At 54.1% G+C, this 23,567-nt stretch overlaps 3 protein-coding genes and 1 long non-coding RNA gene across 19 annotated transcripts; 2 read left to right on the top strand and 2 right to left on the bottom strand.

Moving 5' to 3' along the window:
- Positions 1-88: 88 nt before the first annotated feature.
- TFPT (TCF3 fusion partner) lies at positions 89-9,318 on the top strand. 6 transcript variants are annotated; one of them, XM_005590278.4, is made up of 6 exons: positions 89-488; positions 1,079-1,337; positions 4,047-4,117; positions 7,944-8,013; positions 8,095-8,313; positions 9,169-9,318. In XM_005590278.4, the coding sequence occupies exons 1-6, from the start codon at positions 466-468 to the stop codon at positions 9,286-9,288; spliced, it is 762 nt and encodes a 253-aa protein (XP_005590335.1). In that variant the 5' UTR covers positions 89-465; the 3' UTR covers positions 9,289-9,318. The 6 variants fall into 6 exon arrangements, with proteins under 6 accessions (XP_005590335.1, XP_073880777.1, XP_073880780.1 ...); XM_074024676.1 differs by having other exon boundaries at positions 3,326-4,117; XM_074024679.1 differs by having other exon boundaries at positions 1,079-1,341.
- Positions 9,319-9,375: 57 nt separating this feature from the next.
- Positions 9,376-12,845, bottom strand: NDUFA3 (NADH:ubiquinone oxidoreductase subunit A3). 7 transcript variants are annotated; one of them, XM_074024684.1, is made up of 4 exons: positions 12,748-12,845; positions 12,519-12,593; positions 10,009-10,127; positions 9,376-9,573 (listed from the first exon to the last, which is right to left on the bottom strand). In XM_074024684.1, exons 1-4 carry the CDS (start codon positions 12,819-12,821, stop codon positions 9,422-9,424), a joined length of 420 nt encoding a protein of 139 aa, XP_073880785.1. In that variant the 5' UTR covers positions 12,822-12,845; the 3' UTR covers positions 9,376-9,421. The 7 variants fall into 7 exon arrangements, with proteins under 7 accessions (XP_073880785.1, XP_065392057.1, XP_065392056.1 ...); XM_065535985.1 differs by having other exon boundaries at positions 9,376-9,526; XM_065535984.1 differs by having other exon boundaries at positions 10,009-10,086.
- A 462-nt stretch (positions 12,846-13,307) lies between these two features.
- Positions 13,308-20,951, bottom strand: LOC135968578 (uncharacterized). Its single transcript, XR_012427988.1, has 3 exons — positions 20,716-20,951; positions 14,641-14,708; positions 13,308-13,445 (listed from the first exon to the last, which is right to left on the bottom strand). It is a non-coding gene; the product is annotated as an uncharacterized lncRNA (long non-coding RNA).
- Positions 14,612-22,135, top strand: OSCAR (osteoclast associated Ig-like receptor). Of its 5 annotated transcripts, XM_074024671.1 has the most exons (6): positions 14,612-14,678; positions 15,641-15,673; positions 17,913-18,212; positions 20,729-21,032; positions 21,100-21,200; positions 21,236-21,771. In XM_074024671.1, exons 1-6 carry the CDS (start codon positions 14,642-14,644, stop codon positions 21,619-21,621), a joined length of 1,161 nt encoding a protein of 386 aa, XP_073880772.1. In that variant the 5' UTR covers positions 14,612-14,641; the 3' UTR covers positions 21,622-21,771. The 5 variants fall into 5 exon arrangements, 3 of the variants coding, with proteins under 3 accessions (XP_073880772.1, XP_045236921.2, XP_065392043.1); XR_012427983.1 differs by lacking the exon at positions 21,100-21,200 and having other exon boundaries at positions 20,734-21,010; positions 21,485-22,135; XM_045380986.2 differs by lacking the exon at positions 21,100-21,200 and having other exon boundaries at positions 20,729-21,010; positions 21,485-22,135.
- Positions 22,136-23,567: the final 1,432 nt, after the last annotated feature.

Below are 23,567 nucleotides of genomic sequence, written 5' to 3'. Positions count from 1 at the left end.
GAGGTAAAGCTACGCTCTGATTGGTCCCCGCTCGCGATGTTCCTGGCCGCGTTTGAAACAACAACTTTATTAGCACCTGGCACTAGGCGGAGAGAGGCGGTAAGCAGCGAGGAGGAAAGGGGCTAATCGAACTCACGGCCCGCTGTGGACCAATCCTGCTAAGCGGAGAATTGCTGTGGCCAGATGACGGGGCGTCGAGACAAGAAGAAAGACGTTGGCAACTCAGAGGACTGGTTGCGACGTTAGACAAGAAAGCAAGGCCTTTAAGCAGGGATTCGGGTTGGACGTCGGGGTGGGCCAAAGCGAAGCCGGAAACGGGAAACTACAACTCCCACAAGGCCTAGGGCCACGTCCCGCCGTCCTCGGCCCCTGAGCCTGATGGGACAAGTAGTTTTGTGAACGGCTTAATCTAGAGATTTAAGAGGTTGGAAGCTAAGAGGCCCGGGGCTTCCGGAGGTCGCGGAGATGGAATTGGAGCAGAGAGAAGGGTAAGTGGCTGAGCCCTTGTGAAAAACTGCGAATCCCAGAAAACAGCACCTGCATTGTGTGCAACCATATGACCTTTTACACTGAGGTCTGATGGGGGTTGTAGTTCATGCAACTGCTTTACCTTAGAACCCTTTTATGGACTGGGGTCTGGACTGGTGCATCCTGAGGGAGAAGGCTAGGGGTTTGGACTGCTGGATCTGAGAGACGAGGAGGTTGGAAGCCAGGACTCTTGCGTCTGGTTGAGGGTTGGGGCTTGGACTCCCTGGGTCCTTGGAGAGAAAAAGTCTGGAGGTCTGGACTCTTGGATCCTGGGAGGAGGGGGTCAGGGCTTGAACCCTGTGGGTGCTACGAAGGAGGGGTTGGGGACCTGGTCTCCTGGGTCTGAGGGAGGAGAGCTGGGGGCCTGGATTCTACGGTCTGAGGGAGGAAGGGCTGGGGGCCTGGATCCCTGGGTCTGAGGGAGGAGGGGCTGGGGGCCTGGACTCCCAGGTCTTAGGGAAAAGGGGCTGGGGTTTGGGCTCCTGGTTCAGTGGGAGAAGGGACTGGGAGTCCAGGATCCAGGGCCCCTGACCCTTTCCCTGCCCCTCAGGACCATGGCAGCCGTGGGCTTTGAGGAGTTCTCAGCGCCGCCGGGCTCGGAGTTGGCGCTGCCTCCCCTATTTGGGGGCCACATCCTGGAGAGCGAGCTGGAGACGGAAGTGGAGTTTGTGTCAGGGGGTCTGGGGGGCTCAGGGCTCCGGGAGCGAGATGAAGAGGAAGAGGCAGCCCGGGGTCGGCGGCGGCGCCAGCGGGAATTAAATCGCAGAAAGTACCAGGCATTAGGACGGCGCTGCCGGGAGATCGAGCAGGTAGGTGAGTGCGGATCCCCCTGTTTTGGGGTCCCCTGGCGTAAACTACCGCCCCCCGCAATCTCTGCCTTTCCACACGCCCAGCCTTTCTTGGCTTGCTGAAGGAATCCTCCACTTATATGTATATTCACTCATTTAGCATGCATTATGTGTCTGGCCCTATGCCAAGGCCCTGGAAGGGCCATCTCCCGTGGAGCTTCCCTGACAACCCAGATGGGTCCTCCGATGTCTCCTGGGGGCCTCTCAATGTGTGGCACCGCTCACAGGTAAAAGCCCAGGCTCTTCACATCTCCCATACCCCTGCCAGGATTCACTCCTCTCGACTCATTCATTCTGCCTCTTGCATGTCTCTGGACCCTTCTCCTTCCCTCCATACCCACGGCTGCCAAACTCCAACTCCAGCTGTCTAGGCTGAATGACTGCATCAGCCTCCTTGCTGAGAATGAGGGTGGGCCAGGCGCGGTGGCTCATGCCTGTAACCCCAGCACTGTGGGAGGCTGAGGCAGGCAGATCACCCAAGGTTAGGAGTTCAAGACCAGCCTGGCCAACATAGTGAAACCCCGTCTCTACTAAAATACAAAAAATTAGCCGGATGTGGTGGTATGTGCCTGTAATCCCAGCTACTTGGGAGGCTAAGGCAGGAGAATCGCTTGAACCCAGGAGGCAGAGGTTGCAGTGAGCCAAGATCGCACCACTGCACTCCAGCCTGGGCAACAGAGTAAGACTCCGTCTCAAAACAAAACAAAACAAAACAACAACAAAAACCTTCACAGCTTTTTATGAGATATTCTCCCACACCAAGTCCTTTCCAGGACTAATGTTCTGTTGCATGGCATGGAGCGGTTTTGAGCAGGGGAGGGATGGAGTCAGATCTGGGTTAAGGAAGATTCCTCACGCCCCCTGTGGAAGGCGGACCACACGGAGGAGGCCTGGACTGGGAGAGTGAGAAACTGAAGCCATCATGTTTCCGGAGATGGAAACAACGCCTGAGTGAGGGCGGGCGGCGGGTGTGTCCTGGGAGTGAGGCTGGTCTTGAACTCCTGACCTCAAGTGATCCACTCACCTTGGCTTCCCAAAATGCTAGGATTACAGGCATGAGCCACCACACCTGGCCTCAACCTTTTTTTTTTTTTTTTTTTTTTTTTTTGAGATGGAGTCTCGCTCTGTCGCCCAGGCTGGAGTGCAGTGGCCGGATCTCAGCTCACTGCAAGCTCCGCCTCCCGGGTTTACGCCACATTCTCCTGCCTCAGCCTCCCGAGTAGCTGGGACTACAGGCGCCCGCCACCTCACCCGGCTAGTTTTTTGTATTTTTTAGTAGAGACGGGGTTTCACCGTGTCAGCCAGGATGGTCTCGATCTCCTGACCTCGTGATCCGCCCGTCTCGGCCTCCCAAAGTGCTGGGATTACAGGCTTGAGCCACCGCGCCCGGCCTGGCCTCAACTCTTGATGACAGTGTTGGGAAGTTCTGTAAGGAGGGAGGCTAGAGGCCAGGGGCATATTCCAAACCCTGCTTAACAGATGGACACCAAGGCCCAAATGGACTCAATTGGAGCCTCTGCTCTTAATCCACCCCCAGGAATAGATTATTCCTATTTTACTAGCGTAGAAAATAAAGGCTCAGAGAGGTTAAGTAATGCACCCAAGCTCAGAGTTCAGCAGTGGCAGATCTGAGATTTTTTTTTGAGACAGGGTCTTGCTCTGTTGCCCAGGCTGGAGTGCAGTGGCATGACTGTGGCTCACTGCAGCCTCAATATCCTGGGCTCTAGCAATCTCAACCTCCAAAGGAACTGGGACTACAGCCACCAAGGCCAGATGATTTTTTTTTTTTGTAGTGTTGGGGTCTCACTCTGTTGCCCAGGCTGGTGTCAAACTTGAGTGATCCTCCTGTCTTGGCCTCTCAAAGTGCTGGGATTATAGGCATGAGCCACTGTGCCAGGCCAGAGCTGAGACTTGAACTCCGGTCTTTTTCTTTCTTTTTTTTTTTTCAGATGGGAGTTTCGCTCTTGTTGCCCAGGCTGGAGTGCAATGGTGTGATCTCGGCTCACCGCAACCTCCACCTTCTGGGTTCAAGCGATTCTTCTGCCTCAGCCTCCCGAGTAGCTGGGATTACAGGCATGCGCCACCACACCTGGCTAATTTTGTAGTTTTCTTTTTTTTTTTTTTAGTAGAGATGGGGTTTCATCATGTTGACTGGGCTGGTCTGGAACTCCTGACCTCAGCCTCTCGAGTAGCTGAGATTACAGGCATGCGCCACAACATCTGGGTAATTTTTGTATCTTTAGTAAAGATGGGGTTTCACCATGTTGGCCAGGCTGGTCTCGAACTCCTGACCTTGAGTAATCTGTCCGCCTCGGCCTCCCAAGGCATTAGCCACCGCGCCTGGCCTGGTGTGTTTCGACTTAATGGGAGGTTCGGGGTCTCTGAGCAGGTAACAGTTGACTTAAGACTTGGAGTGGGGAGTGAGCCGTATGGACGGCTGGGGAGAGGGTCCAGGTAGAGGAACAGCATGCGGGAGGCCCCCACGGGAGGGCACTCAGGACTGTGGCATGGTGAGAGGGGAGCCGGAGGGAGGGGAAGGTGGAAGGACCTCAGCCCACACGATGGTCTTTGACCAGTCTCCCCGGAGCCTAGTACATACCCCATTAAACATCCGTTGAACAAATGAACGGGAGCCGTGGGATCCAGCTGATGGGAGTTCCCACCCCACAGGTGAACGAGCGGGTCCTGAACAGGCTCCATCAGGTGCAGAGGATAACTCGGAGGCTGCAGCAGGAGCGGAGGTAACCCCTTCTCCGTCCCCTCTGGGCCCCTAAGCCCCGGCTCCCAGACACCCCCAGTCCCTCTGGTCTCTCCCCACTCCCACGTCCGCCCAACCCTCACAAGCCACAAAGAGGAGAGGCAGGAGATGAGGGCCGGGGCCTGAGGCAAACGGAGGAAGAGTGCGTTCGGTCTTGGAGGAGAGAGCTGAGCACTAGGACTGAGGGAGGGCCGGGTCCAGGGGACTGCGCGCCAGGACTGAGGGAGGGCCCAGGACCGAGGGAGGGCCGAGGACCGGCTGGAGGGGGCTGCGCGCTGGGACTGAGGGAGGGCCGGGTGCAGGGGGCTGCGCGCCGGGACTGAGGGAGGGCTGGCTGGAAGGGGCTGCTTCTCCTGAAGGGAGGGAACAGCACGATGGAAGGCACAAAATGCAAGTTTTTTTTTTTTTTTTTTTTTTTTGTGGTGTGACTCTAAGCAAGCAGTGTCCCTTCTCTGAGCTGTTTCCTATCAACTAAGGGCAGTGCCAGTATCATGAGGTTGTGGCGGGGTTAGGCCGGAGCTTCCCACTGTGCATCTCCACAAAACCTGCCCCGGTGCCTGCTGCCCCTGCCACTCACAGTGTCCCTGTCCCAGCAAAATGGGAGCAAGCTTGGTAGGAAGGGCTCCACCTTGCTGAGTCAACCACGGTTCTCATCTCGGTCCTCGGCTCAGGCTCGGCGCAGTGACCCAGGGCTATGTGCTCTTCCCTGGAGCCCATTCTTGCCATCCTGGTCACCCGGCAGCCTGGGGTCTCCTGCTTTTCAGGCTGTTCCTTCCTGGCCGCCTTTGCTAGTTCATCCTCCTTTCCCCAAAGCTGAAACCTGCGGCTCCCAGGGTTCCTCTGTCCGCACCTGTGCTGTCCAGCACGGTAGCCGCTGGCCACGGGTGAGATTTTCACTTAAGTTGAAATAAGAACTCTGTCACTCTTGCCACACACCAAGTGCTTAGGAACAGCCATGGGCAGCCACTGGCTGCCGACTTGGACAGATCAGAACACGCCCATCCTCTGGGAATCGCAGCTGGGTCATGCGGGTCAACCACGTTAAAGGCCACCTAGGCCGGGCACAGCAGCTCACACTTGTAATCCCAGCACTTTGGGAGGCCAAGGCGGGTGGATCACGAGGTCAGGAGTTCGAGACCAGCCTGGCCAACACAGTGAAACCCTGTCTCTACTAAAACTACAAAAAAAAAAAAAAATAGGTGGCACACACCTGTAGTCCCAGTTACTTGGGTACTCGGGAGGCTGAGGCAGGAGAATCCCTTGAACCTGGGAGGCAGAGCTTGCAGTGAGCCGAGATTGCAGCACTGCACTCCAGCCTGGGTGACACAGCAAGACTCCGTCTCAAAAAAAAAAAAAAAAAAAGTCACCTAAATGCAGCCGACTTCTGAGTTCCATCCACAGCTTTCTGAGTCCTGTCTTCATTTGTCCGCCGCCTGCCGCACAGCCGTCCTGCTTATCCACTGTGCATCTGAAGTTAACCCTGACCTTCCCCCACATTTACCCCATGTCAGGGAATAATAACTCCACCTCCCACTGCCTGGAGCACTTTGCTTGTTTCTCTCAGCCCCACATCCATCCATCACAACCCGTCACCTCTACTCCTAGAATACATCCAGAACCCCGCCTCTTCTCACTCCTCCTCTGCCACCAACCTGGGCCTGGGGACACAGCCTCTGGCTTGGATTACTCCTCTCTGGCCTCCCTGCCTCTCTTTTGGCCCCAAGTCTCCTTTTAAAACAGCCTGGGTGAGCCCCACCTTTCCCTGTTTGTACCTTTAGTCAATTTTTTTTTTTTTTTGAGACTGAGTCTCACTCTGTCACCCAGGCTGGAGTGCAGTGGTGCGATGTGGGCTCACTGCAAGCTCTGCCTCCTGGGTTCTCGCCATTCTCCTGCCTCAGCCTCCTGAGTAGCTGGGACTACAGACCTGTAGCCAAGATTTTTAAGATCAGGAGAGTTTATGAAAGGGATCAGCGTCCTTTCAGGTTAAAACATGCGAGAGTTAAGGAAGCATCTGTGTATGCAAAACCTCCCTGAATAATTGAGGACAGCTAAGTGAGAATCAGGCTTTCCGCACTGCTGGCCCGGAGCCCAGCCCTGTGGCTCTCAAGTGTGGCCCCTGGACTGGCAGCATCAGTGCCACCTGGGAACTTGGTGCAAATGCAAGTTCTCAGGCCCCGCCAGGCCTGCTGTATCTGAAACGTGGGACTAGTCCTTCTAACATGTGAGATAGACCAGGCCCCTCCTCTGCTCCTCTGCGGTGGCTCTCCGCTGACTCGGAGTAAAGGCGAACGTCCCGCAGCAGCCGACCAGGCCCTGCCTCCGAGGGCCCCTTACGCCCGCCCGCCTGCCTGCACTGGAAAACCAGGCGCGTGTACTCGGCCCCCACGTCAGGGCGTCTCCACCTGCCGCTCCTTCTGCCGCTCCTTCCGCGGCTCCCTCGCCTGCTTGGTGAGGTGTCCGCCACCATCCTTTTGAAGTTCCAAGCCCGGTATCACCTGCCTTCTTCCCACCTTCTGACCTGTTGTGTTGGGCTGGTTTGCTTATTGTCTGTCTCCCCTGCAACCCTGACTCTGTAAGCACAGGCACCTTTGTTACCCGATGTGTCCTTGGCACAGCCGCTGGAACAGCACACAGGGCAGAGTGGGCGCTCGGTGCATGTGGAACCAATGAGGTCTGTGTGAAAAACATCCTGGCCGGGCGCGGTGGCTCACGCCTGTAATCCCAGCACTTTGGGAGGCCAAGGCAGGCGGATCACCTGAGGTCAGGAGTTCAAGACCAGCCTGGCCAACACGGTGAAACCCTGTCTCTACTAAAAATACAAAAATTAGCTGGGCATGGTTGCAGGTGCTTGTAATCCCAGCTACTCGGGAGGCTGACGCAGGAGAATCACTTGAACCCGGGAGGTGGAGGTTGTGGTGAGCCGAGATCACACCACTGCACTCCAGCCTGGGCAACAGAATGAGATTCCACCTCAAAACAACAAACCTGCCCAGGCGCTGGTGCGGGGGAAGCATCCCATCAATTAGAGCTTTAAAACTAAGGATCTGCCGGGCGCGGTGGCTCAAGCCTGTAATCCCAGCACTTTGGGAGGCCGAGACAGGCGGATCACAAGGTCAGGAGATCGAGAGCATCCTGGCTAACACAGTGAAACCCCGTCTCTACTAAAAAAAATACAAAAAACTAGCCGGGTGAGGTGGCGGGCACCTGTAGTCCCAGCTACTCGGGAGGCTGAGGCAGGAGAATGGCATGAACCCGGGAGGCGGAGCTTGCAGTGAGCTGAGATCCGGCCACTGCACTCCAGCCTGGGCGACAGAGCGAGACTCTGTCTCAAAAAAAAAAAAAACAAAAAAAAAAAACTAAGGATCTCTGGAGGCAGGGGCTGGGGAAAGAAGAGAAGGGGGTGTTGATAAGAGGTGAGGTCATTAGGAGCGTTCTGTACTCCCCTCTTCAGTGATCAATAAAAATGATAACTCACATATCAATGTTTACTGAGTGCCGATATCACAGCAAGTACAGAAATCGTCTGGTGTCACTACTTCGGTGTCACCACTGCAACATCCAGCCCAGGTGAGGGTTTCACGTCGTTGCAGAGCAGGAAACTCAGCCTCAGAATGGTCGTCTTGTCTTGCTTGAGGTCTCAAGGCGGGTCAAGGGCGTGGCTCCCAGGCCTCCAATGCCAGAGCTCAGGACCGTCTGGGTCCAGGACAGCTTTGGTGTTGAGTGGGGTGAGAGCTGAGCTCTATCTTGTGGCCCTTTTCCCAGCTGCTAGGAGGTAACTGAGTCCATTGGTGGCTTCTCCCCCTGAGCAGGTTCCTCATGAGGGTGCTGGACTCCTATGGGGATGACTACCGGGCCAGCCAGTTCACCATTGTGCTAGAGGTGAGTGTTGGGTCTCCAGGAGGGTCAGGAACTGGGAGCCCAGGACGCAGCCATCACCTACCTCCCCCTCCTCCCCGCCAGGATGAGGGCAGCCAGGGCACGGATGCTCCCACCCCAGGCAATGCTGAGAATGAGCCTCCAGAGAAAGAGGCACTGTCCCCGCCCAGAAGGACTCCTGCACCCCCGGAACCTGGCAGCCCAGCGCCCGGCGAGGGGCCCAGTGGGCGGAAGAGGCGGCGAGTGCCGCGGGATGGACGCCGAGTGGGAACTGCACTGACTCCAGAGCTGGCTTCAGTGCAGGTGAGGAAGTGGGGGGACTCAAGGGGAGCGACCGGGGCCCCAGAGCTGGCTCCGGTGCAGGTGAGGAGGGGGGGACTCAAGGGGAGGGGCTAGGGCCAGGGCTGGGCTGAGTCAGGTTCAGGGCTCTTGGGTTTTGGTTCTGCACCCTGAGGGGTCCAGGGCTGGGGAAAGTTGAAGAAAGGAGGTAACCAGGATGTGTTGGAGGCCTAGGATCAGGCAGGGAAGTATTTGGAAAAAGTGGGGCAAAGGCTTGGGTGAAAGGAGGCAAAGTTGGAAAGGGAAGGAGGAAGACCTGGAGAAGGAAAAATAGCTAGACAAGGCTAGGAGTAGAGAAGAAGGAAGGATCAAAGGAAGGATCAGAGAAGATGGGGTGGAAGGGAAGGCCCAGTGCGGGGAGGAAAGCCGGAAGAACATCTGGACCCAGGAACACTGGGATTGCTCTGAGGTGTGAGGAGGAAGGTGACTGGCCTAGGAAGACAAGAACGGTGAGGCTGGCCGGGTGCAGTGGCCCATGTCTGTAATCCCAGCACTTTGGGAGGCCTACATGGGGGATCACTTGATGCCAGGAGTTTGAGACTAGCCTGAGCAACATACTGTGACTCCCATCTCTACCAAAAAGAAAAAAACATGTTAGGCATGATTGGCATGTGCCTGTAGTCCCAGCTGCTTGGGAAGCTGAGGTGGGAGGGTCACTTGAGCCTGGGAGGCAGAGGCTGCAGTGAACTGTGATGGCACCACTGCACTCCAGACCCTGTCTCTTTAAAAATCAAAACAAAACAAAAACAAAAATGGTGAAGCTGATGGGATTTTCTGGATTCTCAGGCCTATTAACACCTTGTTCCTTCTCTCCTGCAGATTAAGGTCGAGGAAGACTTTGGCTTTGAAGCAGATGAGGCCCTGGATTCCAGCTGGGTTTCTCGGGGTCCAGATAAACTGCTGCCCTACCCAACTCTGGCCAGCCCAGCCTCTGACTGACCCATGCCCAATAAACTGAGCCCACACTCACCCTGGCCACCGTCTACTTGTTCCCACCTCTGATCACACACATGCCACGCTCTGGAGTTGGTGTTCACATTTTTATTGGGAGCCGTGGGAGGGGCCGCCTCTGTCAGTGAAGGTGCTCACAGTTTCTTAAGCCACTCCAGGCTGGGGCCCTGAGGGTCCTGGGGGTGGCTGGGCACGTCCGGCATGTTCCCATCATCACGGACGGGCACTGTGGGACAGGAGGTGGGCCACTGAGACCAGCATGTCTCCAGAGTCCTGGAGAGAAGAGCTGGTCTGTCGCTTTATGTTCAGAGAGGGAAGGGGGACCCCAGGGCTGAGAGGAGGGGAAGGGTCAGAGAATCAGTGATGCAGAAAGAGGCAGGAAATACAGAGACTGAGAGACATGGAAAACCAGAGAGAGAGAGAGAGCGAGCTAGGGTCGAAAGAGATGGGGAAACAGGACAGAAACCTGAAAAGATGGAGACAGAAAACAACACAGATGGGAACCCAGAAAGGTAATAGAAACTCGAAGCACAAACACAGAATAGGATACGAATTATATCTCAATTCTTAAAAAATGGAACGGGGGGAATCCAGGCACCACTGCTGAATCTCTGATGCCTGCTCAGGAAACAGCTGCCCGTAACTGCCCCTACCCCAGCACAGGGAGGCTGGGCCCATCCCAGGGATCCCTGCCGGGCCCCTACTCACCTGGGTAGTTGTAGGGCGTGGCCTCGTTGATCATGATGGAGTACTTGACGTAGGGGCTGAATGTGGGCATAATTATAGCTGTGGAGAGACACAGGGGTGAGCCCCAGGGGAAGGTGGCTCTGAGGAGAGGGAAAGAGAATCTGAGCCTTGGCAAAGATAAACTGCAAAGCGGGAGGGCAGCGGGGAGGGCCTCCAGGAGGATCCTTGGTACCCTGAGATCCCTACTTATAGACAGGAGGGCTTAAAACTCTTTCGGGGGGTTAAGTGGAGGTAGGGGTGGGAGTCTAACACTCACAGATACATGGGGCCTAGAGGAGGAAGCACTGGGGTTGGTCGTGGAATGAGTACGTTTTGAGTGTAGGGGTCATCATGGAGCATCCTGTGGGTAGTGTCATGGGACTATTCTGGAGAAATTAAGACTGTTACACATTTGGCCAGGCACAGTGGCTCATGCCTGTAATCGCAGCACTTTGGGAGGCAAAGGTGGGCAGATCACCTGAGGTCAGGAGTACACGACCAGCCTGGACAACATGATGAATCCCCATCTCTACTAAAGATACAAAAATTAGCCAGGCATGGCGGCAGGAGCCTGTAATCTCAGCTCCTCAGCAGGCTGAGGCAGGAGAATCCCTTGAGCCTGGGAGGCAGAGGTTGCAGTGAGCCCACATTGTGCCACTGCACTCCAGCCTGGGCAACAGAGACTCTGTCGCAAAAAAAAAAAAAAAAACTGTTACAAACTGGAGAAGAAAGGTTTGGACAAACAACAGTCACTGACAAGTCACAGTCTATCTAGGGTGGGAGCCAGGAGTCCCGGGGGATGGGGTACAGTGCATAAGAAGAATGTTCTAGGCCAGCACTGTCTGACAGATGGTAAGACCCAGGTATATAATTTTATATCTTTTAGTAGCCACAGTAAAAATGAGATATAGATGAAACAAATTTTAAGAAACATACTTGGCTGGGTGAGGTGGCTAACGCCTGTAATCCCAGGATTTTAGGAGGCTGAGGTGGGTGGATCACCTGAGGTCAGGAGTTCGAGACCAGCCTGACCAATGTGATGAAACCCTGTCTCTACTAAAAATACAAAAAATTAGCTGGTGTAGTGGCGTGCACCTGTAATCCCAGCTACCCAGGAGGCTGAGACAGGAGAATCGCTTGACCCCGGGAGGCAGAGGTTGCAGTGAGTTGAGATCAGGCCATTGCACTCCAGCCTAGACGAAAGTAAAACTCCGTCTCAAAAAACAAAAACAGACCAAAAAAAACCATGGTATATCCAAACATCACTTCAACATGTAATCAACAAAAGACGATTGGTAGTTTACACACTTAGTTATACTAAGTGTTTGAAATCCAGTATGTCTTATACCACCTCAATGCATACCAGCCTCATTTCAAGTGCTCAGTGGCCAGGTGTGGCTGGTGGCTGCCAGATCGAACAAGTGTTCAGAACCTTACCTAGTGCCCGGCTGGTGGACCAACAGTACTGACAAGACCTGGCAACTCTTCAAAAATGCAGAATCCCATGCCCCACCCCAGACCTACAGAATCGAGAACCCACAGTTTGGCCGGGCGCAGTGGCTCACTCCAGTAATCCCAGTACTTTGGGAAAGCAGATCACTTGCGGTCAGGAGTTCAAGACCAGCCTGAACAACATGGTGAAACTTCATCTCTACTAAAAACACAAAAATTAGCCAGGCGTGGTGGTACTTGCCATCCCTGTAATCCCAGGGGTGAGCAGTGGCTCACCCAGCACTTTGGGAAGCCGAGGAGGGCGGATCACGAGGTCAGGAGATCGAGAACATCCTGGCTAACATGGCGAAACCCTGTCTGTCTCTTCTAAAAATACAAAAGAATTAGCCGGGCGTGGTGGTGGGCGCCTGTAGTCCCAGCTACTCGAGACGCTGAGGCAGGGGAATCCCTTGAACCCGGGAGGCTGAGTTTGCAGTGAGCTGGGATCGCGTCACTGCACTTCAGCCTGGGTGACAGGGCGAGACTCTGTCTCCAAAAAAAAACCAAACAAACAAAAAGGCCCCATCCGTGCAGGGACTGCGGTGCTAATTAAGGTGTAAGCAGCACAGTTCCAGGGCAGAGGGCTGAGGTTTTCAATCAGCAAGACGACACATTAGGATCATAGGGGGATTTTCACAAGACACAGATTTCCCAGCCCCACCACCAACCAAACCAACTCAATTCAGAATGTGGGAGAGGGGAGATGAAAGGGAGAAGGAGGATCTGGACTTTATTTTTGGTGCTCAGGTGTTGCTAATGCATAAGCAGGATTGAGAACGTCTCATTTAGAGGGGTTAAGAGCGTATTGGGTAGGGGGAGAGGAATGCGGGGGGCGGTGGAGTCGTTATAATGGGTATGGGGATAGACAAGGGGATGTCGCGGGGGTGCAGACACACTGGAGGGGAGCCGAGGGAGGCGACAGGGCTTTAGAGGTACAAGATGGAGGGATGTAGGGGGACGGGGGTGGACGATGCAAGTTTGCGCCTGAAGCACTCACGCACCGAGGCCCCCGATGACAAAGGACGCGACCAGCACTGGCTCCTTGTCCCAGGCATTCTTGAGGAAGGCGCCGAGTCCTGAAGGGGTGGCGAGGAGAGTCACCCCTGCAAGTGGCTGCCCCCCGTGACCTCTAACCCTCTCGTGCCACCCCTGCCCTGGAGGAGCCCCCTCGTGACTTCTGCGTCCCCCTCCAGCACGGACCCCATCGCCTCCACCACTGCCCTGCCGCACCTCAGTCCCAGGACCGCCCGGAGGTTCCCGGTACCACCGAGCCCCGCGCGCCACCGGCACTTACTCGCAGCCATCTTGGTCTCGGCGGCGACACCGGCGAGGACGCGGAGCACTCTGGGAGTTGTGGTCCCTACGCGCGAGAAACTCCCACCCCCCCCCCCCCCCCCCGGGTTGCGCGTGCGCCCTGGAGCAGAAGTGGAGGAAAAAGCCAGGACGCGGAGCACTCTGGGAGTTGTGGTCCCTCCGTGCAAGGTACCGCTTTCGGAGTCTGCGCGTGCGCACTAGCGCAGAACAAAGATCGAGCAGCAGAGGTAAAGGAAGTAGTGCCAAGAGCAAGCGCAAGCCTGACTTTGCGGACCTGCGTGGAATCTCCTTAGTCTCTGCCTAGAAGTCGCTCCGGGGTGACTAGTCCTCCTACTGAGACCACCTAAGGCGGAACAAAATAATCCTCATTTTATAGTTTATGTATGAAAGCCCATTTTACAGATGAAGAAACTGAGCCCGGGAGAAGGTGAATGACTAACCTTTCCTTCGAGGTCTCAGCTCAACATCAGCTCGTCCTGGAAGCGCTAGGTCTCATCCCAGATGGGTTAGGAGCTTTCTGCGGGCTCTCACAGTGCCCTGTTACCGCCAGTGTAGCTCATATCACTGAAGAAACTGACCTGGTCTGGGTCTGTCAGTCGGACTGGTAGCAGCTGCTTGAGAGCAGTAATGGAGTCTGAGTGCCCTCTGTGCCTGCCGACATCGCACAGCGAGGGTCTGCCACGTAATAGGTGCTAATCTTTTTTTTTTTTTCCTGAGACTGAGTCGCCCAGGCTGGAGTGCACTGGCACGATCTCGGCTCACAGCAACCTCCGCCTCCGGGGTTCAAGCGATTCTCCTGCCTCAGCCTCCTGAGTAGCTGGGATTACAGGCGCGCGCCTCCACACCAGGCTAATTTTTCTATTTTTAGTAAAGACGGGGTTTCTCCATGTTGGTCAGGCTGGTCTCCAACTTCCCGACCTCAGGTGATCCGCCCGCCTTGGCCTCCCAAAGTGCTGGGATTACAGGCGTGAGCCACCGCGCCCGGCCTATAGGTGCTAATTTTAATCAATCAATCAATCAATCACAGTATCACAGCAAGAGCCTGGCACATAATAGGTGCTAATTTTTATCTGTCAACCAATCTATCGATCAATTAATCACAGCAAGGGCCTGGCACGTAATTGGTGTTAATTTTTATCTATCAATCAATCACACAAGGGCCTGGCACTTAACAGGTGCTAATTTTTATCTATCTATCTATCATAGCAAAGGCCTGGCACATAATAGATGCTAATTTTTATCTATCTGTCTATCTATCACAGCAAGGGCCTGGCACATAATAGATGCTAAATTTTTTTCTCTTTTTTTCTTTCTTTCAATCACAGCAAGGGTCTGGCACATAATAGGTGCTAATTTTTTTCTATCAATCAATCACAGCAAGAGTCTGGCACATAATAGGTTCTTTTTTTAAAAACAGATATCTTTCTGTCTGTCTGTCTGTATTTGAAGACATGGTCTCACTCTATCACCCAGGCTGGAGTGTGGTGGCACAATTTATTTATTTTTTAGACAGGGTCTCGCCCAAGCTGCTCTTGAACTCTTGGGCTCAAGCGATACTCCTGCCTCCGCCTCCCGACTGGTATTTGTTTCTAGAGTTAAATTAATGAACACCACAGGTTATGACTGAGCCCCCTGCTAACCTTTTCCACAGCGCTATAGGGCTATGACACAGTCACCCACAGGCCCCCACCTCGATCCTCTCTTCCCTAAACGACGATCTGGGTCTGGCTTTCTGATGTTTCCTCATTTCCTGGGAGGGGAGAGGATGCAACCAAGCCCTGATTCCAGCTCCAGCAGATATCTGCCTACCATGGCCCTGGTGCTGATCCTCCAGCTGCTGACCCTCTGTGAGCCGCCCCTTCCTTCTCCCTGGGTTCCTGGATGGGGTGGGGGGCAGAAAGAGAGAGAGAATGGAGATCTAGACACCCTGCAGGGGGACCAGGCAGCACTAGCTGGAGCTTTGGGATTCTAGGTTCAAATAAAGAACAGGACTGGGGCCCAGACCCCTGGGTCCTAAAGCAAGGGAACACAGATTCTCGAAAGAGGAAGGAGGCGGGGACAGGTATCTCTGGATCTTGAGGCAGGAAGAGGATAGGGGACAGGGAGGACGCCTAGATTCTCATACGGGAGGGGGATGGAAGCCAGGACTCCTGATTCCCTGGGAAAAGGGGGCTGGGAACAGGGCTCTTAGCTCCTGAGAGAAGACGGAAATGGGGACCCAGATTCCTGAACCCAGGAGAGGAGAAGCTCTGCCCCCTGGAAAGGTGGAGTTCAAGGGCCTGAACTCGGGTGCCCAGGCCAGAGGGGTCCGCGTTCAGACTTCTTCAGTAGGTGGGCAATGGAAGTCCGAATTTCTGTCTACGGAGACAGGAGGAGGGAGGGATAAGATTCTCATTTCCCAGAGGAGAGAGGAGCTGGGGACTCAGATTCTGGGGCTACCAGTGAGATGGGGCTGGCCACAAAGGGCTTTGAAAGGAACTCGCTGTCAGGCACAGTGGCTCACGCCTGTAATCCCAGCACTTTGGGAGGCTGAGGCGGGCGGATCACCTGAGGACAGGAGTTCAAGAACAGCCTGACCAACATGGCAAAACTCTGTCTCTACTAAAAATACAAAAATTAGCCTAGTGTGGTGGCGGGCACCTGTAGTCCTGGCTACTAGGGAGGCTGAGGCAGAAGAATCGCTTGAACCTGGGAGGCAGAGGTTGCAGTGAGCTGAGATCACACCACTACACTCCAGCCTGAGCAACAGAGCAAGACTCTGTCTCAGACAAAAAAAAAAAAAAGGAACTAGTCCCTCAACCTTCTACAGGGCCTCTGTGTCACACGGACATTACTCCATCTGGTGAGTAGCTGCCCCATCCACTCTCCTTTATGTCGCTGACACCCCTTTTCCAACTACTCAGATTTTATTTTGGTGCCCAATCCCATCCCAGAAGTCCTTATTTTCCTCCCTCCCTCCCTCCATTCCTTCCTTCTTTTCTCATTCCCCTTAGTGGTCATTATAGGTGAGTACTGAAGAGCAGGAACTTCTGAGGCAGAGGCCTCAGTTTCACCATCGTATTCATTTATACGACTTTGAACAAGCCACAGCTTGCTAAGACTCCATTTCCTTCTCTGTAAAATGGGCCGCTGTGAAATTTTATCAAATCATATGTGCAAAACCCTGAGCCTGGCACAGTGCAGGGCTTAAGAAATAGGATCTTGGACCGGGCACAGTAGCTCATGTCTGTAATCCCAGCACTTTGGGAGGCCGAGGCGGGCGGATCATGAAGTCAGATCGAGACTATCCCGGCTAACATGGTGAAACCCCATCTCTACTAAAAATCGAAAAAAAAAAAAAAAAAAAATTAGCCGGACATGGTGGGACGCGTCTGTAATCCCAGTTACTCAGGAGGCTGAGGCAGGAGAATCGCTTGAACCTGGGAGGCGGAGGTTGCAGTGAGCCGAGATCGTGCCACTGCACTCCAGCCTGGGCGACAGGGCGAGACTCCGTCTCAAAAACAAAAAAACAAACAAAAACCTCTTGGAGATATTTCAATGTCACTATAGCTATTTCTACCTTTTTATTTTATTTTATTTTATTTATTTATTTTGAGATGAGTCTCTGTCGCCCAGGTTGGAGTGCAGTGGTACGATCTCAGCTCACTGCAAACACCTCCTGGGTTCAAGGGATTCTCCTGCCTCAGCCTCCCGAGTAGCTGGGACTACAGGCATGCACCACAGTGCCCAGATAATTTTTGTATTTTTAGTAGAGACAGGGTTTCACCATGTTGGCCAGGCTGGTCTGGAACTCCTGACCTCAGGTGATCCCTCTGCCTTGGCCTCCCAAAGTGCTGGGATTACAAACATGAGCCCCCTCACCTGACCCTTATTTTTATTTATTTATTTATTTTTAAAGACGCTTCATTCTGTCACCCAGGCTGGAGTGCAGTGGCTCTATCATAGCTCATTGCAGCTTCGAACTCCTGGGCTCAGGCAATCCTCCAGCCTCAGCCTCCAAAAGTGCACGTCATCATGGAGTTCTCACTCTGCTGCTCAGGCTGCAGTGCAGTGGCATGATCTTGGCTAACTGCAACCTCCGCCTCTAGGGTTCAAGCAATTCTCCTGCTCAGCCTCCCAAACAGCTGGGACTACAAGCTAGCACCACCACACCCGACTAATTTTTGTGTTTTTAGTTGAGACAGGATTTCACCATGCTGGCCAGGCTGGTCTTGAACTCCTGACCTCAGGTGATCCACCCACCTTGGCCTCCCAAAGCGCTGGGATTACAGCCATAAGCCACCACACCTGGCAGCCTTCCTATACTCTTGTGTGATTTGTGAATAAGTGATGTCTGCCAGTACTGTCATTTGTCCTCCAGTTTTGTCTTTTAGCATACACAACTTAAGAAATTTGAAGTGGTCAAATTAATTAATCTTCCATAGAACTTCTTATTTTATATTTTAAGAAGCCTTCCTTGCCCCAAGACAAATATATTTTCCTATAGTTTTTTGAATAATTTTATAGTTAAAAAAATGAAACACAGGTAGGTCTTTAATTAATCTGAAAGTTGTTTTGGGAAATGGTGTGAGGTAGGGATCCAACATTTTTTTTTCTTCCAAATAGTAAGTTTTGGCAACTCTTGAAATACTATATTGCAAATATTCTGGAAAATTATTTAAAATTAGAGTTCTGGCTGGGTGTGGTGGCTCACACCCGTAATCCCAGAACTTTGGGAGGCCAAGGTGAGAGGATTGCTTGAGGCTGGTAGTTTAAGACCAGCCTGGGCAACATAGGGAGACATCCCCATCTCATTACTTTAAAAAAAAAAAAAAAAAAAAATTACAGAGTTCTGGGACCTGACTACTGTGTTTACAAACTGTGGAGTAAAGCTCAGAAGTTTCTGTCCTGCCCCTCTGATTTGCACCTGGTTTTAACAAGCCGTGATTGTAGTCTAGTCTCTCCCTGATTTTACAAACAGGAAACTGAGACTGAGAAAGAGGCAGTAATCGTTCAAGGTGATTTTCCTCCTTCCCCAACTTCCCTGTCATCTTCTGGGGCTCCCAGGAGGCCCGAGGACCCAGGCAGCCCCGTTTATTCAGTCCCCCCAGCTTTATACCCCAAGCCATGGCTGGGAGCTCAGCCGGCTACAGTTGTGACCCCTGGGGTCAATGTGACCTTGAGGTGCCGGGCACCCCAACCCGCCTGGAGATTTGGACTTTTCAAGCTTGGAGAGATTGGTCCCCCTCTCTTCCGGGATGTGTCCTCCGAGCTGGCAGAATTCTTTCTGGAGGAGGTGACTCCAGCCCAAGGGGGAAGTTACCACTGCTGCTACCGGAGGCCAGACTGGAGGCCGGGTGTCTGGTCCCAGCCCAGCGATCCCCTGGAGCTGCTGGTGACAGGTGAGGTCCTGGGGTCAGGGAGGAGAAGCGGGTGGAACAAGGGAGATGGGGGAGGGACAGAGAGATACAGGTAAAGAGAGAGCGAGGCAGGCAAACTGACAGATTCACAGACACAAGAAGAAAGACACAGAGATACTGGGGGAGAGAGGGGGCGGGGCAGACAGAAAGAGAGAGAGAGGTAGAGTGAGGGGAGAGAGAAAGAGACAGAGGCAGAAGGAGAAAGAGAGGCAGAGAGAAAGAGAGACCGAGGCAGAGAGAGAGACAAAGAGAAAGAGACAGAGGCAGAGAGAGTAAGAGAGAGACAGGCAGAGAGAAAGAGAGAGACAGGCAGAGAGAAAGAGAGAGACAGGCAGAGAGAGAGAGAGACAGGCAGAGAGAAAGAGAGAGACAGGCAAAGAGAAAGAGAGAGACAGGCAGAGAGAAAGAGGGAGACAGGCAGAGAGAGAGAGACAGGCAGAGAGAAAGAGACAGGCAGAGAGAAAGAGAGAGACAGGCAGAGAAAGAGAGACAGGCAGAGAGAAAGAGAGAGACAGGCAAAGAGAAAGAGAGAGACAGGCAGAGAGAAAGAGGGAGACAGGCAGAGAGAGAGACAGGCAGAGAGAAAGAAAGAGACAGGCAGAGAGAAAGAGAGAGACAGGCAGAGAAAGAGAGACAGGCAGAGAGAAAGAGAGAGACAGGCAGAGAGAAAGAGAGAGACAGGCAGAGAGAGAGAGAGACAGGCAGAGAGGAAGAGAGAGATGGGCAGAGAGGAAGAGAGAGACAGGCAGAGAGAGAGAGAGACAGGCAGAGAGAAAGAGACAGGCAGAGAGAAAGAGAGACAGGCAGAGAGAGGAAGAAAGAGACAGGCAGAGAGGAAGAGAGAGACAGGCAGAGAGAAAGAGAGACAGGCAGAGAGAAAGAGAGAGACAGGCGCAGAGAGAGAGAGACAGGCAGAGAGGAAGAGAGAGACAGGCAGAGAGGAAGAGAGACAGGCAGAGAGAGAGAGACAGGCAGAGAGAGGAAGAAAGAGACAGGCAGAGAGAAAGAGAGAGACAGGCAGAGAGAAAGAGAGAGACAGGCAGAGAGAAAGAGAGAGACAGGCAAAGAGAGAGACAGGCAGAGAGAGAGAGACAGGCAGAGAGAAAGAGAGACAGGCAGAGAGAAAGAGAGACAGGCAGAGAGAGGAAGAAAGAGGCAGAGAGAAAGAGAGACAGGCAGAGAGAAAGAGACAGGCAGAGAGAGAGAGACAGGCAGAGAGGAAGAGAGAGAGAGAGACAGGCAGAGAGAAAGAGACAGGCAGAGAGAAAGAGAGAGGCAGAGAGAAAGAGAGAGACAGGCAGAGAGAAAAAGGGAGACAGGCAGAGAGAAAGAGACAGGCAGAGAGAAAGAGAGACAGGCAGAGAGAGGAAGAAAGAGACAGGCAGAGAGAAAGAGAGACAGGCAGAGAGAAAGAGAGAGACAGGCAGAGAGAAAGAGACAGGCAGAAAGAAAGAGACAGGCAGAGAGAGAGAGAGAGACAGGCAGAGAGAAAGAGACAGGCAGAGAGAAAGAGAGAGACAGGCAGAGAGAAAGAGAGAGACAGGCAGAGAGAGAGAGACAGGCAGAGAGAGAGAGACAGGCAGAGAGAGAGAAAGAGACAGGCAGAGAGAAAGAGACAGGCAGAGAGAAAGAGAGAGACAGGCAGAGAGAGAGAGACAGGCAGAGAGAGAGAGAGACAGGCAGAGAGAAAGAGAGAGACAGGCAGAGAGAAAGAGAGAGACAGGCAGAGAGAAAGAGAGAGACAGGCAGAGAGAAAGAGACAGGCAGAAAGAAAGAGACAGGCAGAGAGAGAGAGAGAGACAGGCAGAGAGAAAGAGACAGGCAGAGAGAAAGAGAGAGACAGGCAGAGAGAAAGAGAGAGACAGGCAGAGAGAAAGAGACAGGCAGAAAGAAAGAGACAGGCAGAGAGAGAGAGAGAGACAGGCAGAGAGAAAGAGACAGGCAGAGAGAAAGAGAGAGACAGGCAGAGAGAAAGAGAGAGACAGGCAGAGAGAGAGAGACAGGCAGAGAGAGAGAGACAGGCAGAGAGAGAGAGAGAGACAGGCAGAGAGAAAGAGACAGGCAGAGAGAAAGAGACAGGCAGAGAGAAAGAGAGAGACAGGCAGAGAGAGAGAGACAGGCAGAGAGAGAGAGAGACAGGCAGAGAGAAAGAGAGAGACAGGCAGAGAGAAAGAGACAGGCAGAGAGAAAGAGACAGGCAGAGAGAAAGAGAGAGACAGGCAGAGAGAGAGAGACAGGCAGAGAGAGAGAGAGACAGGCAGAGAGAAAGAGAGAGACAGGCAGAGAGAAAGAGAGAGACAGGCAGAGAGAAAGAGAGAGACAGGCAGAGAGAAAGAGAGAGACAGGCAGAGAGGGACACAGAGGCAGAAAGAGAAAGAGAGAGACAGGCAGAGAGAAAGAGAGAGACAGGCAGAGAGGGACACAGAGGCAGAAAGAGAAAGAGAGCGAGCGAGCGGAAGGCGCTCACGCGGCCCCCGACTCTCACCCGGTCTCCGCAGAGCAGCTGCCGCGGCCGTCGCTGGTGGCGCTGCCCGGGCCGGTGGTGGCTCCCGGCGCCAACGTAAGCCTGCGCTGCGCCGGCCGCCTGCGGAACATGAGCTTCGTGCTGTACCGCGAGGGCGTGGCGGCCCCGCTGCAGTACCGCGACTCCGCGCGGCCCTGGGCTGACTTCCCGCTGCTGGGCGCCCGCGCTCCCGGCACCTACAGCTGCTACTACCACACGCCCTCCGCGCCCTACGTGCTGTCGCAGCGCAGCGAGGCGCTGGTCATCAGCTGGGAAGGTGAGGGTCCTGCCGCCGGCCCGTCTCCCCAGCCCCAGGAATACAGGTCCCAGCCCCTCCTCCCTCAGACCCGGAGTCCAGACCCCCAGCCCCTCCTCCCTCAGACCCGGGAGTCCAGGCCCAGCGCCTCCTCCCTCAGACCCGGGAGTCCAGACCCCCGGCCCCTCCTCCCTCAGACCCAGGAGTCCAGGCCCAGCGCCTCCTCCCTCAGACCCGGGAGTCCAGGCCCCCGGCCCCTCCTCCCTCAGACCCGGGAGTCCAGACCCCCAGCCCCTCCTCCCTCAGACCCGGGAGTCCAGGCCCCAGACCCTCCTCCCTCAGACCCAGGAGTTGAAACCTCCATCGACTCCCCCTCAACTTTGAGACTGAGGAGTCAGGTCCCCAAGTCCACCCCAGGGCTGGAAACCTGGAGTTCAGGGCCCAGACTTCGGAATCCGGGAGCTGACGACCCGTCTCTCCCGGCCCCGCCCGCAGACTCTAGCTCCTCCGACTACACTCGGGGGAACCTTGTCCGCCTGGGGCTGGCCGGTCTGGTCCTCATCTCCCTGGGCGCACTGGTCACTTTTGACTGGCGCAGCCAGAGCCGTGCTCCTGCTGGTGTCCGCCCTTGAGCCCCAGGGGCACTGCAACGCGAGAAGACTTCCAACCTGAGTGATGGAGAGGCTGGGACCCTGGGCTGGATCGTCCTTTCCTGCAGCCCCGCAGCCCTGCTGGCTGAGCCCCGAGGAACTGCCCTTCGGACACCCCTGTGCCCTGTGCTGTGGCTTCTTTCCGGGCCTTTCCCAACGAGTAGCTGAGTGGAAGACGCGATCAGTGGTTAAGACTTCCAAGCCAGAAGACAGAGGGTTCGAATCCCAGTGCTGCCGTCTACTCACTGTGGTAGTAGTAGCAGCTACAGAGAGGTAGCAGTGAGAGGGGAAGCCAGCTGGACCTCCTGGGTCGAGTGGAGGCTTGGAGAACTTTTCTGTCTTACAAGAGGATTGTAAAATGGACCAATCAGCAGGACATGGGCGGGGACAAATAAGGGAATAAAAGCTAGCCAGCATTGGCACCCTGCTCGGGTCCCCTTCCAGGCTGTGAAAGCTGTGTTCTCTTGCTCTTCACAATAAATTTTGCTGCTGCTCACTCTTGGGTCCATGCCATCTTTAAGAGCTGTGACACTCACCGCGAAGGTCTGGGGCTGCATTCTTGAAGTCAGCTAGACCACAAACCCACTGGAAGGAACCAACTCCGGACGCGGTGGCAGCATTGAGAAAGCGCCCTTCCCAACTCTCTCTCGCCTGGACGGTGAAATGGATGCACTGATAAAAGCCATTTCATAGGATTGTTGTAGGATTCAGTGGGTAATACATATAAAACATTTAAAACAGTAACTGGCCCGTAGTAAGTGCTCAATGAATGTGAGCTACCCTATTACACCGATTTCTACCAGACTCATTGCCGAAAAGAAGGTCTCACCTTTTTTCCATCAAGCATAATCAAGCACAACTTTTTTTTTTTTTTTTGGAGAGAAGATCTCACTCTATCACCCAGGCTGGAGGGCAGTGGCACGATCTCGGTTCACTGCAACCTCCGCCTCCTGGGTTCAAGTGATTCTCGTGCCTCAGCCTCCTGAGTAGCTGGGATTACAGGTGTACACCACCACGCCCAGCTAAGTTTTGTATTTTTTTTTTTTTTTTTTTTTGAGACGGAGTCTTGCTCTGTCGCCCAGGCTGGAGTGCAGTGGCCGGATCTCGGCTCACTGCAAGCTCCGCCTCCCGGGTTCACGCCATTCTCCTGGCTCAGCCTCCCGAGTAGCTGGGACTACAGGCGCCCGCCACCTCGCCCGGCTATTTTTTTGTATTTTTTAGTAGAGACGGGGTTTCACCGTGTTCGCCAGGATGGTCTCCATCTCCTAACCTCGTGATCCACCCGTCTCGGCCTCCCAAAGTGCTGGGATTACAGGCTTGAGCCACTGCGCCCGGCCTAAGTTTTGTATTTTTAATAGAGATGGAGTTTAGCCATATTGGCCAGGGTGGTCTCAAACTCCTGACCTCAAGTGATCCACCGGCCTCGGCCTCCCCAAGTGCTGGGATTACAGGCCTGAGCCACCGCGCTCCTTCACTTTGCCTTTCCTTGCCTTGACTGGGCCTTACTCTTTTGCCCAGGCTAGATTGCAGTGGCATGATCAAGGCTCACTGCTGCATCGACCTCCCAGGCTTAAGTGGTCTCCCCACCTCAGCCTCCCAAGTAGCTAGAACCACAGGTGCAGGCCACGATACCTGGCTGATTTATTATTAGTAGTAGTAGTAGCAGCAGCAGTAGAGGTCTCTCTATGTTGGCCAGGCTGATTTCCAACTCCTGAGGTCAAATGATCCTCCCGCCTCTGCCTCCTGAAGTGTGGGGATTATAGGCATGAGCCATCCAGACAGGTTCATTTCCCCTTTTCTTGACTTGTGCCCCCATTTTGGTGGAGCACACACCTTCTTCTATTTGTATTGTTTTTCAACTTTGCCTTCCCCTTTTCCCACTTTATGGAGAAGACAGTGACTTCTAATGCTTGGACAGCCCAGCTGTA

This window comes from Macaca fascicularis, chromosome 19, assembly GCF_037993035.2.
Source record: "Macaca fascicularis isolate 582-1 chromosome 19, T2T-MFA8v1.1".
Taxonomy (NCBI): Eukaryota; Metazoa; Chordata; class Mammalia; order Primates; family Cercopithecidae; genus Macaca; species Macaca fascicularis.
Note: the sequence above shows the minus strand (reverse complement) of the source record. Positions and strands in the feature narration are given on the sequence as shown.